The sequence below is a fragment of the Sabethes cyaneus genome, chromosome 2 (assembly GCF_943734655.1).
Source record: "Sabethes cyaneus chromosome 2, idSabCyanKW18_F2, whole genome shotgun sequence".
Lineage (NCBI taxonomy): Eukaryota > Metazoa > Arthropoda > Insecta > Diptera > Culicidae > Sabethes > Sabethes cyaneus.
Window position 1 is genome coordinate 194,034,389 of NC_071354.1, and position 15,732 is coordinate 194,050,120.

Sequence of the window (15,732 nt, forward strand, 5' to 3'; positions counted from 1 at the left end):
ATACATGCAAGAATTAACCGTGGAAAAGCACATCTCGGCCACATGGCTGTCTAATCTAGAGCAACATATTCTGTGTTGATAAACAAAATTAAACTAGTGCTATTCCATATAACTCTTCTATTTCATCTAATTTCATTGAATTGGGAAGTGGTCGGCAACAGCAGGTCTAACTTCGGGTGAGAGCTTAGTATATGTACAAATTAGTGCAGCAGCTGTGCGTGTACGGGTGGATTTTTTTTCTTTCGAGAAGTGACCTTTATATATATTTTATGGGAATTGTGAAGTAATCCAGAGTCAAAATAAAAACGAAGCTTGAAAAGCTCGTCGACGGTTTACCTGTTCGAAACTCTATTGACACGGATCAGATGGAGATTTGGTTGTTTTTTTTTTTGTTTTTACATTGATTGATTCGTGGTTGAAGTACAGTGGAGTTGTGTCGAAGACAATGCATTCCGCATACCGGTAGGGAGGTGTATTTTTGTTACGTGATTTTGTTCAACCGAACCGTCGATCGTTTTTCGTCGGGATGGCAGTTTGGATCCAACATGTTTTTTTTGTCCAAGAGTAGGGAGTTTACGTTCATGTAGATCGAAAGTTCAGTTTTTGTGGTGCATAAATGTTTAATTATGTGCCGCGTATTATATTTTTTATAGTTTATATCGTGTGTGTGTTTTTTTTTGTCATTTTGAGTAGCCAATTGGAAAAGAAGAAACATACATATACATTCATTACGACAGATCATCTAATACATTATTGGTTCTAATCTACGACATTAGATGGATGAGTGACCGGGAATATGTATGGATGGCTTTTTTTTTGAGATTCTAGTGAAAACTAGTGATTGGTTGTATTTTACGTGTTCAGTGTGTAAATAAGTAAAATGTTCGAACGTTTTTATGCTTTACTTAAATTGCCGCAGCATGTTCAAATCTGCAGTGACTCGGTGAATGATTGTTTGAATAATGTAGCCTTTCGAAGAACTAATCACAAATTCCTAATGGGACCCAGTGAACAATTCTAACGATTTTGGTTGAAATCGGAGATGGAATGACCCTTACAGAAGCTCAACATGTTGTGTACCTTTGCCCCACTTACGTGGGTTACTGACGAATATTTCTTAATGAGGTTCCTAACATCAGAGAGCTAGCTCCTTTTTGACAGGAAATTAGTACTCTCTTCAGCCTTAGAGATCATCCAGAAAGACATAATTTCACTTTTCGGAAAGATGAACCCATGATACATTTAAGCCAGTAGGAAAAATTTAAAGCGATCTCGAGAAATATGTTATTACAATAATCACCACAATACAGATAATTTTGGAACGCTGATGACGTGTAGACGCTAAAAAGATGTCTGACACCAATCCAAAATAATGCACGGTAGTCGAATAGAATCCAGCTGTACAATTTTTAGCACTTGGAGCACTGTTTGGACCGCAAATTATCTGTAAAGATCAGTGTTTCACTTTCGACGTTATTTTGAAATGTAATGTTATGTGCTCCGAAAACTACCAAAAAGCTCTCAATATACTACCAGAACGTCAGAGGCGCTCACGCAAAAACCGTTGAGCTGTTCGTTGCTGTCTCCGATGCTGAGCATGATATTGTTACTCTAAAAAACCTAACAAAATGATCGATTTATTTAGATTTATTCTCTTATACAGTAATTAAGAGTGGTCGAATATTCATCAGACGGAATTAAAGCGATTGATCTGTACCGATTGAGAATTCGCGTGATCGTTCTTGTTAGTAACAATTACAGATGATACAATCGATTTCTCCATTCCAAATACGCGTTACGTACTCGATCTGATAAGAAGCGAAACCCAAACCGCTTTTAGTCTTATATAAATGGGAAGCGTAAAGCAAATGATCTTCCTTGCAGCATGTTTCTAACCCAGAGTTTCTAATAGACGTAACTTGAACTCCAGAACACCGAGCTGTAATTGTAAAAAAATAAATCTAGTGCGACTCAAATTAAAATTTTCACCCGTAATTCACTCAAAATTGTTTTAATCCTTAGAAACCTTAGTTTTTTGGACGAAGATATTTTTATCGCACTCAGGAAATTGATGTCTTCAACCAACAGGACCTAATGGAATTCCGTTGATTGTGCTAATGAAACGTACGAATATCTTATGTGCTCCACATAGGAGACAAGTTTCAAATTTTCACTGGCTTTAAAAAATACGTTATCGTGGAATCACGCCTCTTTTGCACGGTTTCCAAGTGATTTTTCTGAATGCCGAACTTCGTTCTTTTTGCGGTATCGCTGTTGATTAAGCAGACTACTTACTCTCCGCACTTGAGTGTCGGTGTTACCCTTTTTTTCCTCGGTATTTTTTGCTTTTCAGCTAATCTTGCTCGTCCGAAAGTGCGGAGCTTAGTTATAATTTAGCCTTGGACAAGAGGTTCATTGCGCACCTCAAACTAGTCTTTTTTTTCTTCTACCAGCCGAGAGCAGGGGTGGTTCTTGCTGTATCAAGAACTTCACTGTATTCGGTCCTGAGCTGCTCGTCGCCAATTCACGCAAGTCGGCTTCAACCAAGCCGAGCCATCTAGCACGTTGGGTCCCTCTATTCCTAGTGCCGCTGAGGTTTTTGAATAGAACGGATTTCACTGCAGTCGTCCGGTAGTCTTGCGACGTGGCCGGCCCACCGAAGTCTCCCAACTTTCACCAGGTGTACGATGGGAATCTCTCCAAGTAGTGCCTGAAACTCGTGGGTTATACACCAACGCCACTCTTCGCTATCCGTTTGCACTCCGCCAAAAATAGTCCGCAACACCTTTCGTTCAAATACGGCAAGTGCACGTATGTCTTCCGTAAGTTACTGTCTCAAGTCCGTAGAGGACTACCGGTCTTATTAGCGTTTTGTACATCGTCAGATTTGTGCGGCGGCGTATGCTCCTAGATCGAAGCGTCTTGCGGAGGGAAAAGTAGGCTCGATTTCCAGCTTGGATGCGTTGCTGAATGTCCTTACTCGTGTTGTTGTCGGTGGTGACTATCCCAAATATACGATCTCATCAACTTCCAGTTCATTGCTATCAATAGTCACTGTCCGTGGGAGGCAAACGTTGCTTTCTTTAGAGCCTCTTGCTACCATATATTTAGTTTTTGAGGCATTGATTTGTAACCCAATCCTCCTAGCCTTCGTTTTTGATCTGGCGTAGATTGCCTGCGCCGTCCCAAAGTTTTTAGTAATGATGTCGAGGGCATCTGTGGGTCTAGGAGTTGGCTACTCTTGCTGAAGATCGCTCCTCTTCTTTCGATGCCCGTTCGCCGGATCACACCTTTATTAGCGCTATTGAAAAACATACAGCGTAGCGCGACCCTTACCGCAATCCTCTGCGCAACCACGAAAGGACTCGAGAATGCCCCCGAAACGCGCTCGTAGCACATCACTCGCTCCAGGGTAGCTTTGTCAGCCGCATCAGTATATCCAGAAAACCATACTTGTGCATTCTGCTATAGCTGTTCGCGTTCAACTGTGTCGTATGCTGCCCTGAAATCCACGAAAATATGATGCGTGGGTACGTTGTACTCTCGACCTCAAGCCAGTACCATTCTTATATCGGGCCCCGGCTAGAGGCTTTTACTTTGCATCTCCAATCCCGTTCCTAGAATCAGGAAGCATGAAGCATGTTATAATTTGTCCATGGACTAAAGGGATCAATACGCATCTCGAGCTAGTATCACTTTTATAAAATTGCCCTAGCAATCACCCTTATTGTTGGTAAATGCAGAATTTAATGAACAGCATCCCTTTCGAGCACTCGCTCTTATTTATTCATGCACTGCGACGAGTTTTTGCGAGTGTGTATTTAGTTAATAGCCACGGTCATCGCTCTCGCTCGTCAGTGCAGCCCGAGCAACTGATACCGATCACTGGCGAGGGCTCGCACTCCCGCCCGTGTGCAAAATCGAGGGCGTAAGATGAAAAAGAAAAGAAAAAGTACTCCAAAATCGGTATCCCAATGTGCCGCTAGCCCTTATGGGCAGCTGGTTGCTTACAAGATGTTTGCTTCTCGAGCGGGCTATGCAGAAAGACGCTACGATGCTGTGCGTTCGTAAGTGTGTAGGTAGCAAAATGTCTGCACACAGCAACAACAGCTGTTTGTCGTACGCTTGCGTCAGAGATGTGAGCGTTGGATGCAATGCTTCTCATGCTCACTCACATGAAAATAGGCATCGTTTGCTTCTCGCTCGATTTGCACATTGACTGTAGTATTTTATAGTAATTAGGCAGGGTCCACTGTCTAATTTGGCCACACCCCAGGATGGATAAACCAATAACGCCCCAGCGTGGGACGGGGCTTCCGTTCCCTTATCCTTGGCGTTCTATGGCGTTCTATTCAGAGAGGATACGTCCTAATGGCGCAACGTGGATTTTTCCAAGGCTGATAAATAACAACAGATTTAGCACAGTTTACTTCGTACTGCATTATGTTTAAGGAAAAAGAAACGCCAGTGCATACTGTGATACAGGCGTAAAAGCAACTGCGTGATCGCATAGACCACTTCATACTATTGGCGAAGATTGAGTGCCTTGGTATCTTGCCCAGTATGATCGAAATCATATCGCAATCGAAATTTATCCGTAAAATTAGGTATTCATGAATAGCAGTGCTTCACATACTTCTTGAGCGTACCACAAGGGAGTCATTTCGGACCATTATTAGTTTATAACGACGCACAGTGCGTTGAACGCATGGGAATGCGGGATAAAAATCAAAACAACCGATAGTTATAGCCATTTTTTCAAACTGGTGTAATCATAAAAGCTGTAAAGCTGGTATTTCATTTTTTATCTCAAAATATTTGCACTATAGTAAAAATGTCTCAAACATCAAATTCTTACGCGCGAATCGCTAAAGTTTTTGATGATTCTATGGGTAGCCAATGGCTACACAACTGCAGAAATAGTTGTAAAAGCGGCATTTGTACTAGAAAATTTTTGCAAGATACAGCAATACTATCTACGGTTACGTACGTAAAGCAGCAATTAACTGAAGATTGTCTTTGGCTGAATTTGCGGTATTCGAAAGTTTTTGGGAAGACTTTTGGGAGTGATCGGTATCAGTTGCTCGGGCTGCACTGACGAGCGAGAGCGATGACCGTGGCTATTAACTAAATACACACTCGCAAAAACTCGTCGCAGTGCATGAATAAATAAGAGCGAGTGCTCGAAAGGGATGCTGTTCATTAAATTCTGCATTTACCAACAATAAGGGTGATTGCTAGGGCAATTTTATAAAAGTGATACTAGCTCGAGATGCGTATTGATCCCTTTAGTCCATGGACAAATTATAACATGCTTCATGCTTCCTGATTCTAGGAACGGGATTGGAGATGCAAAGTAAAAGCCTCTAGCCGGGGCCCGATATAAGAATGGTACTGGCTTGAGGTCGAGAGTACAACGTACCCACGCATCATATTTTCGTGGATTTCAGGGCAGCATACGACACAGTTGAACGCGAACAGCTATAGCAGAATGCACAAGTATGGTTCGGAAAGCTATATTTATTCAAAGAGGAGTTTATAGTATCTTAAAGCACTATATACTTTCACTATAACAAGTCTATTCGATCAGGAGTCCATAACAAGGTTATGTCAGTTTCATAACATTACGATTTCTATAACATATTGTCTTATTAATTGGTAATGAACTAATCAAGAAGCAATAATAAAAAAAATTAAGTTTGTAATTTTTTAAGAAATGGAGAAAGTGTCTGATGCAAAGAATGATTAATTAGACGAACTGAAAAATTTCGATGTAGACCTTTTCTTTTTTTATCCATTTCAATCAATTGTCACATCTGGTTGATCAAGTTATTATGTTATGGGTACAGCATTTTAAACAATATTCCTTTATTAATTTTCATTCTTTCATTCATTTAATCCTGTTATTTTAAAGTTCTTCGTGCTTTAACCTAAAAAAGCTGTTTGATTATTGTATGGCACTTGACAACATGCAAATATTCTCTGTACACAGCATGTGAATATATGCCATACAGCATTAGACTACCAAATAGCAGCATACATTTATGCATTGCTCTTTAGTAAGCTACGCAGCAAACCCGTTTTCACCGCCATAGCCCTGGAAAATCACTATTCGATTCTGATGAGCCCCAGCATAAGTAATAACCGAACGGCAAATTGCAAGCACCGTGAAAATTAGCATTGTGAAACCAGTGAAAATCAGATCATTTATATTCTGGCAAAATCGAAAGTTGCTGTTGGATTTTCCCGGCAAACAACAATTTGCTTGCTAAACGGTTTAGTATATACCTACATAGTAACAATTGGTTTCCTCTGAAAAGGTTTTCTGAACAGGCTGGAAAATAAAACGAGCTAGGTGTGAACCCATTTTGAACCGCTCCGTGACAACAATTTGAGCAATTTAACGTGTTAGTTTGACAACAAATTATTGTCCCCAATTTCCCTTCTGGTAGATTTCAAAAGCTTACGTATTTTTTAGAAGAGAAATTCAAATTTCTTCGGACGCACGTACAAGCAGTCGAAATAGAAAGTGCAGAATTAGTAGGTAGTTGTTGAGAAATACGCTTTTAAACCTAGGACACTGTGCATTCACTTAACAAAATTGACACATATCTAACAGCCATCTAATGTTACATCAATGTTCTGAAGTTAGGGATGAGAATGTATTTTTTTGTTCTACGTGGAAAACATCTAACGATCAATCGCGACAGTAGGATAGATTTGCCATTCGTGTAAAATAAAATTGAATTAGTGACTGATTTTGGTACAGTACAGATTGTTGTTTATTGTGTTCGTGAATGTGACAATTGTGTGAGAGTGATGTAAGGTGTTCAATGAACGTGTTTGGGTCGAAGTGCATCGTTAAAAGTTCCGGAACACTTACCTCCTTTTTCGATTTCAGCTCCTCCGAATTGAAACTGTTGAGCAACAAGGCCAAGAACAAGTTGAGAACCATAAAGTTTCCCATCACAAGTGCCGGTAAAAATATTGCGAAACACGTCGAGGCTCCTTGCTGGAGTTAGTCGGGAGACAAACATCATTCTAATTAGTCTTTTGCTGTATAATAAAAGTGCATAATTTGAAGAACACATAAAGAGAATAAAATTCTACCTCTTCTTCTGCCCGCATGCAGTCCCAGAGTGGCTCAATCCATTCTCCGCACAGGATGCGAAAAATCATCATGAAGGAATGAAAAAAGTCGTTAAAGTTCCACCTGCATTTAAAAATGCAAAAACTTTATTGCAACTGCAATAAAAAGTAAGTTTCGCACAGAACGTACCTTGGCACCGGATCCGGTGCAAACTTGTCTGGCGTGTAGTCTTTGGAAAACAATTGCATTCCGATAACGGCAAATATATAGATAACAATCACCAACACGAACGTCAAATTACCTAAAGCACCTATTGTGGATATGATAATACTTAGCAGGACCTTCATCGTGGTCCATGATTGTGCTAGTTTTAGTACCCGTAACTGTGGAAAATTGACAAAAAATGAATAGTAAAAACTAACTGAAATATTGTGCTGGGTACGGATGGAAACTGACCAGTCTTAGCCCTCGCAGCACAGTTAGGCCCTCCATCAGTTCGAAGATTAGGTCGAGCAAACTGGCTGAAACGATAATCAGGTCGAATATGTTCCAGCCACATAAGAAAAAATCCTTCGAAAGGGCCAACACTTTCAATATGCACTCGAGTGTAAAAACCGATGTAAAAACCTGGTAATGGAAGTTATGAAATAGTAATAGACTGCATGTATCCACCGAAACGTTACTGCTTGCTACTTACCCTATTGCCAATATCTAACGCATCACGCACGCTCGCATTCATACCGTGATGCTCTAACGCTAAAAACAATGTATTTAAAACAATACATAGTGTGATCCCTAATTCGAACAATGGATCCTTAACAATCTGTCAAAAGAAGAAAAAGGTAATAATGAAACGTTATTAATTTTACCATTTTATTACTATATTTACTATTTTACTACAGTTAAGTAATACTAGGATATTCTTCAAATACCGTTTAGTTGTGAACCCTTGAAAACAATAAGCTACATATTGATTTTCGGAAATTGCTTTACAGTCAAACTTGCATTCTGATCACACGTGAATGACGTAGACTTTTTACCAAACACGTGATAAGAAATCAAAATTATAAAAGTTGCATTGGAAAAAAATACTATCTATATAAAAGTTAAGGTTATAAATTGAATGTCATAAAAACCTTATACTTTTCCTCTTAGCGAAAATAAAATTCAACATGCGCTAGTATATCATTTTCTCTCAAGGATGTAGTTGTCAGGTCGACTGCTGCAGCACATGGAGGAGAACCAGAGAGTGTCGCTGTGCACCAATTTTTTCGCGACCCATTTCATCCCTCAAATCAGTTTGCAGGCCATGCGGATCAGTTCAGCGGAAGGTCGCAGTTTGACCTCCAATGTTTTCAAGCGAAGCGATGGACGACGCAGGGACTTTGGAGAAGTTTAACGCGCTATGTGCCACAAGCCGATATGTATCAAGATTTGGTGCGTAATCTTCTAATGAACGAGTATGTATGTGTGAGATGATATAAAGGTAAAAGCAGCACTGCCACCAGTGTTGGGCACCGCTAATTCGCTAATTCGCTAATTCGCTAACCGATACAATTTGCTCGATAATCGTGGAAATTTCGCTAATCACTAATCGCAAACTGCAAATTAACAGTTACTCTTTATTTTTGAACATATCGCAATAACTTGCATTGTAATCTATCGCTGTACAAATTATTTGTAATTTACATTTATTACATGGCTTTTCTTAATTTACCTAAGATCAAAACCTATTATAATGGATAAAATGCGATAGAGTTTATTAATTTTAAAATAGACAGCGGCATTTTATTTGGAATCATGGCCCAGTAACATTTCGGCTAGTCTGAGTATCTATACCTATAAAGAAGGATTTCTGTCTGTCTGTCTGTCTGTCTGTCCTGTGTTCCTTATAGAATCAAAAACTACTGAACCAATCGGCGTGAAAATTTGCATGTAGAGGTTTTTGGGGCCAGGAAAGGTTTTAGTGATGGCTAGAGACCCCTCCCCCCACTAAAAGGGGGGGCTCCCATACAAATGAAACACAAATTTCTGCATAACTCGAGAACTAATCAAGCAAATAGAACCAAATTTGGCATGTGGGTGTTTTCGGTGACAAGAGTTTATTCTAGGGTGATTTGAGACCCCTCCCCTCTTTATAAGGGGAATTATAACTCCTCTCCCCTTTAAGAGGAGGGGTTTCTATACAAATTTCCTCATAACTCGAGAACTAATCAAGCAAATGGAACCAAATTTGGCATGTGAAAGTTTTCGAGGGCAAGAAAATTTTCTATGTTCAATTAGGACCCCTCCTCACTTTAAGAGGGGGGGCTCCTGTACAAATGAAATACCAATTTCCTCATAACTCGAGAACTAATCAAGCAAATGGAACCAAATTTGGCATGTGTGTGTTTTTGGAGACAAAATTTTTTTCTATGATGAATTGGGACCCCTCCCCACTTTAAGTGGGGGGGGGGGGGGCTCCTATACAAACGAAATACAAATTTCCTTATAACTCGAGAGCTAATCCAGCAAATGGAACCAAATTTGGCATGTAGGTGTTTTTGGAGGCAAGAATTTTTTCTATGATGAATAAGAACCTCTCCCCACTTTAGGAGGGGGGCTCCTATACAAATGAAATACAAATTTCCTCATAACTCGAGAACTAATCAAGCAAATAGAACCAAATTTGGCATGTGGGTGTTTTCGGTGACAAGAATTTATTCTATGGTAAATTGAGACCCCTCCCTCTTTATAAGGGGAATTGTAACTCCTCTCCCCTTTAAGAGGGGGGGCTTCCATACAAATTTCCTCATAACTCGAGAACTAATTAAGCAAATGGAACCAAATTTGGCATGTGAAGGTTTTCGAGGGCAGGAAAATTTTCTACGGTGAATTAGGACCCCTCCCCACTCTAAGAGGGGGGGCTCCTGTACAAATGAAATACAAATTTCCTCCTAACTCGAGAACTAATCAAGCAAATAGAACAATATTTGGCATGTGGGTGTTTTTTTTGGTGACAAGAATTTATTCTATGGTGAATTGAGACCCCTCCCCTCTTTATAAGAGGAATTATAACTCCTCTCCCCTTTAAGATGGGGGGGCTTCCATACAAATTTCCTCATAACTCGAGAACTAATCAAGCAAATGCAACCAAATTTGGCATGTGAAGGTTTTCGAGAGCAAGAAAATTTTCTATGGTGAATTAGGACCCCTCCCCACTTTAAGAGGAGGGGCTCCTGTACAAATGAAATACAAATTTCCTCATAACTCGAGAACTAATCAAGCGAATTGAACCAAATTTGGCATATGTGTGTTTTTGGAGACAATTTTTTTTTCAATGATGAATTGGGACCCCTCCCCACTTTAGGAGGGGGGGTCCTATACAAACGAAATACAAATTTCCTCATAACTCGAGAACTAATCCAGCAAATGGAACCAAATTTGGCGTGTAGGTGTTTTTGGAGGCAAGAATTTTTTCTGTGATGAATTAGGACCTCTTCCCACATTAGGAGGGGGGGCTCCAATACAAATGAAATACAAATTTCCCCATAACTCGAGAACTAATCAAGCAAATAGAACCAAATTCGGCATGTGGAGGTTTTTGGAGGCAAAAATATTTTCTACGGTGAATTAGGATCCTTCCACACTTCAAGAGGGGGGGCTTCTACACAAATGAAATACAAATTTCCTCATAATTCGAGAACTAATCAAGCAAATGGAACCATATTTGGCATGTGGGTGTTTCTGGAGGCAACCATTTGGTGGTGTGGTGTGGTGTATTACGACCCCTTTCCCTTTTAAGAGGGTGGGCTCCCATACAAATGAAATACAAATTTCCTTATAATTTGAGTACTAATCAAGCAAATGGAACCAAATTTAGCATGTAGGAGATTTTTGAGTCTTGAATTTATTTTATGATAGTTAGAGGTCTCTCACCCCTGTGGTAGGGGGATATGGACTCTCATACAAATAAAACAGAAATTTTTGCGAAACTCAAAAACTAATCCAACTCGAGAAATTCGAGACTCTTCCATAAAACATTAATCAATAACAAGACCACAAAAACTATCTATAGTAACACTAGATCATTCAGGACGAGCCGGTCGCGAGTGTTGCCGGTGACCCGCCGTCGGAAGCGCCGCCCACTGGGGGGCTTGCAAAACTCGAGATAGTGACAAAGATCATCCGAGATTCATGATTTATGTACAACACAGGTTAATTTGTGGCAATACGAAGTTTGTCGGGTCAGCTAGTAAATTATAAAGTATAACTAGCGTTTCTCGATTGGTCGGTTAGCGAATTAGCGAATTAGCGGTGCCCAACACTGACTGCCACGAACGAGCATTTTAACGGCGATACAGTAGTGGTAAGCGAAAATATGTGGCATTCGACCTAGGAGCAAGTGCAGATGAACGCTCGGACTTGATCTTCAGGAAGTTAAGAAGGTTGGAAAGTTAAAAAATAACAGGCCTGAGCCAGGCTTCGTCGAAAAAAAAAGCTGAAACTGATGTTCTCTTACCTTCGCTTCATACATGAAACTACTTGCTTCATTTGTTGAGTAGAATGTTTCAGCAAGCTTCAGTTGAAGTCGGTGACTGTTTCAAGTGACGACGACTGAAGGACAGCGACGATTTGTCGATGGAAATGCTCCTACAATTCAAATTCATTTGCATTCAAAGTTGCTGGTTTTCTTCTGAATATTTGATTGAAAACTACAAATGAAACTTTAAAACCGAACGTCATGATGAAGTGAAACCCGTTTCACTGACGCTGATTCAACCCAGTTTTGAAGCAAAGCTGTGCTACTTCAGTTGATACTGAAGCTTCATTGCTTCATGTTGTGTGACGATTTGTAATTGAAGATGACGTTGTCAGGCTCTGCTGGTAACGACCAATTACTGAACGAGCTAAGATTAGCATACGGTGGTGAAGTACCACGGTGACCACTGCACTGAGTAATTGTAAATATTTGAGAAGAAGAGTGTCCACTAGAGGAATTTAAGGAATGCATTGTGTGCATGTGAAACGGAAGTCCAGAGAATAACAGAAACGAATTACAAACGACGGCCAAGCTGGAGGCCAACAATATAGGAGACTAAATAAGTCACAGGAGGAAAAAAATTATTAAAGCATAACAATACTCAATTCGGAGTATGCAGGGCTCTTCTGTATCCTCGTTTTTAGATTGAGAAAGCTGGTTTTCGTGAAGATATATGACGGACTCCACGGACTCTGTTGACTCTACGGCAGTTGTTAAATACGATTCTGGCTGGAGTACAACTTCCAGACTCATCATCTGTTTGTGGATTCTAAGACAGCGTCCAATACTGTCAAGTGAAATAAGCTGTGCAAGACTATGTTTGAACCAAGGTTAGTCAAGAGAGGTTTTCTCATGTTCAAATTTGTGTTTCACCCCCGCTGTGTTACCCTTGATGATCACCGAAATTTTCAAAGCGGAAACTGTTGAATGGATAAACAACATCGATGGTTGCTAACCAATCGTTCCGCGCATTTCTGTTCTACAAACTGTGAAAACTAGATCACCTATTTTAATTCACCTTGGTTTGAACATGGTTTATCGATAAAAGTTGTAAAGCAGATTCGAATAACGCTAGATGGATCCAATTCAAGCCACAGAATAACGAGTGCAGTTTTTTCCTATGTGGACTAATCACCGCAACCAGCTTTTTTCGAGTAGGGTAATGTCGTTATCGTCGGGCCACTGTTATGGTCGGGTCACCACGATCTTTTCAGTTTTAGTAACTCGTGATACGTATATACAAGCATTGTAAAACTTCTTACTTTGGCAGCTAACTTCGCAATATTGTGAGTTTCAATCGTGTATTCAAAACACGCGTACTGAATTCACTGATTGAAATAATACAAAAAAAATTTGCAGGTGCAGTGAACTTTTCTTCAATAAATGATTCATGAAATGCAATTATTGGGATAAATATTGAAAATTTATTAAGTGTGTTGTGCTCTATTCGAAGGGTATTGAAAAATCCCGTCCAGTTAGGTGTTTGGGTAGGGTAAGGGGGTAAATGCTACAAAAACGCTTATTGTAAAGGTCGGGCCACTTGTGTAGTCATAGATGGGCCACCATAATTTTAAGCACAGAAGCGCAATTTTCGCTAGAGAACGTCGCGGAAAATGTTATGAAATAAAGCAAAATTAGTATAATGAAAACCTAAATTGTTGCTGATTTTTAATTGCAGTAGTACACTTCGAGAAACGCGATTGATTTTACAAGATCACCAAAAATTTCGCAAAGATTTTATTAAAAATAGGATATTTATACCTATATGGGCTGTTGCTAACGAAATTAATTCTTTTGATGTCTCTACATAGAATTTCAAAACGTATTTCTTGGATTAAGAGCGGTGGCCCAACCTGTACAACGTGGCCCGAGTATGACAACATTTTTTGTCTTCACGTAAATGTCTATAACTTTATTATTTTTTAAGCAAATCAGTTCAATGTTTGCCAGAAATATAGCTTTTTCTTAGACCTTTCCAACGATCTATTTAGATTTTAAAAATTCTATTTGAAACGGAAGTTATGGGCGAATGTCAAAAAGGCGGCCCAACCACGACGACATTCTCCTAATACTGGCGGACACGAGGCGAGAACTAATGCGTTCCTCTGGCCAGTACACTTAACTATAAGACTGATTTTCAGCACTGTCAAGAGGCTCCATTAGGGTAATACAAAATTCAGCATGAAGGAAGGGTAATGAATGGTCTGAGAATCAACCCACGGTGAAGTCACTTGACATCGAATTGTACAGATTCGAATCGATCGCTCGCTGCTCAATACAGACTCCGTAACGGTGCGATTACAAAGTCCTACGAATGAAATCTTAGTCGTTTTCGCGATGCTGAATGGTAATGAGGCATACGGATGTTAGGTATACGGACGTTAGGCATAATGGACAGTATGCATAATAGATGACAGCCATACTAAATTCGGGCCCATAAACCAAATGAGGGTGCTATACAACCAACATTGTAATTTTATTGACTTTACAATTAAAAAAACCAAATTAAAGCAATATTTTAGGACAATAAGTAACTCAAATCAATAACGATAGAATACTAGCAGAAAACTAGCAAAAATGGATTGATAACATTAGGTTAAGCTTGTATCACGGTCTACACACGATTGACTGCAAATAAATAAATAAATAATGGATGATAGTATAATGTGCGGAAGGCATAATGTATGATAACGGAATCTTACGAAATTTGGCGTTAGCTTGCAAAAGGTCACATCGACTCAGTTTAGAAAAGCATCACGTTTAGGGTGAATCGGATTACCTACGAATGGCCGAAACACAAATGACCGAATCACAAATGGCCGAAACTTAACTTAATGGAATCACAAATGACCGAAACACGAATGGCTGAATCACAAATCACTGAAATACATGGTCGAATAGCGAATGGTCAAATTTCAGAAAATATTCGCTGTCGATCTGCTCGAATGTTGGATATATACTGTCCTTACTCACTACCGCTCGTTCGGAGTCAGCTAAGGGATAACCTCTACTAGTCAGTAAACCTAGAAAACCTAATTAGAGGTGATTTCTGCAGCAGGGCTGCCCCCGTAGTGGCCGGCGCTCCCGACTGCGAGTCGCCGACGAACACTCGTGGCCTGCGTCCGGGCTATTTCGCCCAGAATCATTTAGGAATCGTTTGCTACGGACACAGTAAATAGATCTCGAACCTTATAATAAGCGTGACTCATTACTCACGCTTAAAAGATAGAAAGTGGTATCAATCCTCTATACTGAGCGGGAGGGCTGCCTCCGCAGTAGCCGGCTCTTCCAACGACGGGGCGCGGCAACATCTGAATCATCAATGAAAAGTCATAAAATATTTTTTACGAAATTATGCCCAAAAGTCGTTATGCTCAATGTTTTCCTTTCAGATGGTCGCATATGTCTATGCCAATTTGTTTTATGGGAAACGACGTTATACTAAACAGCATTATGCGAAATGTTCACCCAGTTAGCTCCGGGGTACGATGCTGGTCTAACAAGCCAGTCATCGTAGGTTTGTATCTCGACTGGACGGTGCCGCTATTGAGTCAATAGGACCTTTACACTAGCCCCGTAGTTTTCCTGTATTCTAATAACCGGCTTCGAAGTCTTTCGATAAAAAAAGGTTTAAGTTCTTCCTAGTGATGTCCGTTAATCGGTCGATTAATTCAACTAATCGAATAATTATAAAAATATTCGAATAATTTTTAATCGAATACTGTCAGCACGAGTAGTTGAATTAATCGAATAGTTCAAAGGAAATAATATGAATGCGAAAAATCCCTGAATAATGGCCGCTAATCGTTCATAATCGTTCGATTAATCGAATTAATGAAAAAAATATGCGAATATTTCTAATCGAATACCACTAGCACGAATAGTTGAATTAATCGATTAGTGCAGACAACGCACGCCGATTAATCGGTAATCGAATAATTGAAAATTTCGGACATCACTAGTTCTTCCCATGGCTTTGCTTTGCTTTTGTGAAATGAATTTATGTTAACTGCGCGGCTCCGGTTTATATTACATTGTGAGGGAGCGGTAATTGGCTCAAGTGCATATTCATAGAAGAAGCAGCACGAAGAAGCGAAGTTTTGTAAATTATGCCTTACGT

General features: G+C 39.8%; 1 protein-coding gene across 1 annotated transcript in view; it reads right to left on the reverse strand.

Moving 5' to 3' along the window:
* The window catches only part of LOC128736493 (sodium channel protein 60E-like), a 56,020-nt gene that overhangs the window by 12,040 nt on the left and 28,248 nt on the right, over nucleotides 1-15,732 (reverse strand). The window contains exons 13-18 of the mRNA XM_053830977.1: nucleotides 7,788-7,913; nucleotides 7,547-7,717; nucleotides 7,280-7,473; nucleotides 7,111-7,213; nucleotides 6,884-7,012; nucleotides 337-348 (exon numbers count right to left, since the gene is read on the reverse strand). Of these exons, the coding sequence (XP_053686952.1) occupies nucleotides 337-348; nucleotides 6,884-7,012; nucleotides 7,111-7,213; nucleotides 7,280-7,473; nucleotides 7,547-7,717; nucleotides 7,788-7,913 (735 nt within the window). The remainder of the gene's footprint in view (nucleotides 1-336; nucleotides 349-6,883; nucleotides 7,013-7,110; nucleotides 7,214-7,279; nucleotides 7,474-7,546; nucleotides 7,718-7,787; nucleotides 7,914-15,732) is intronic.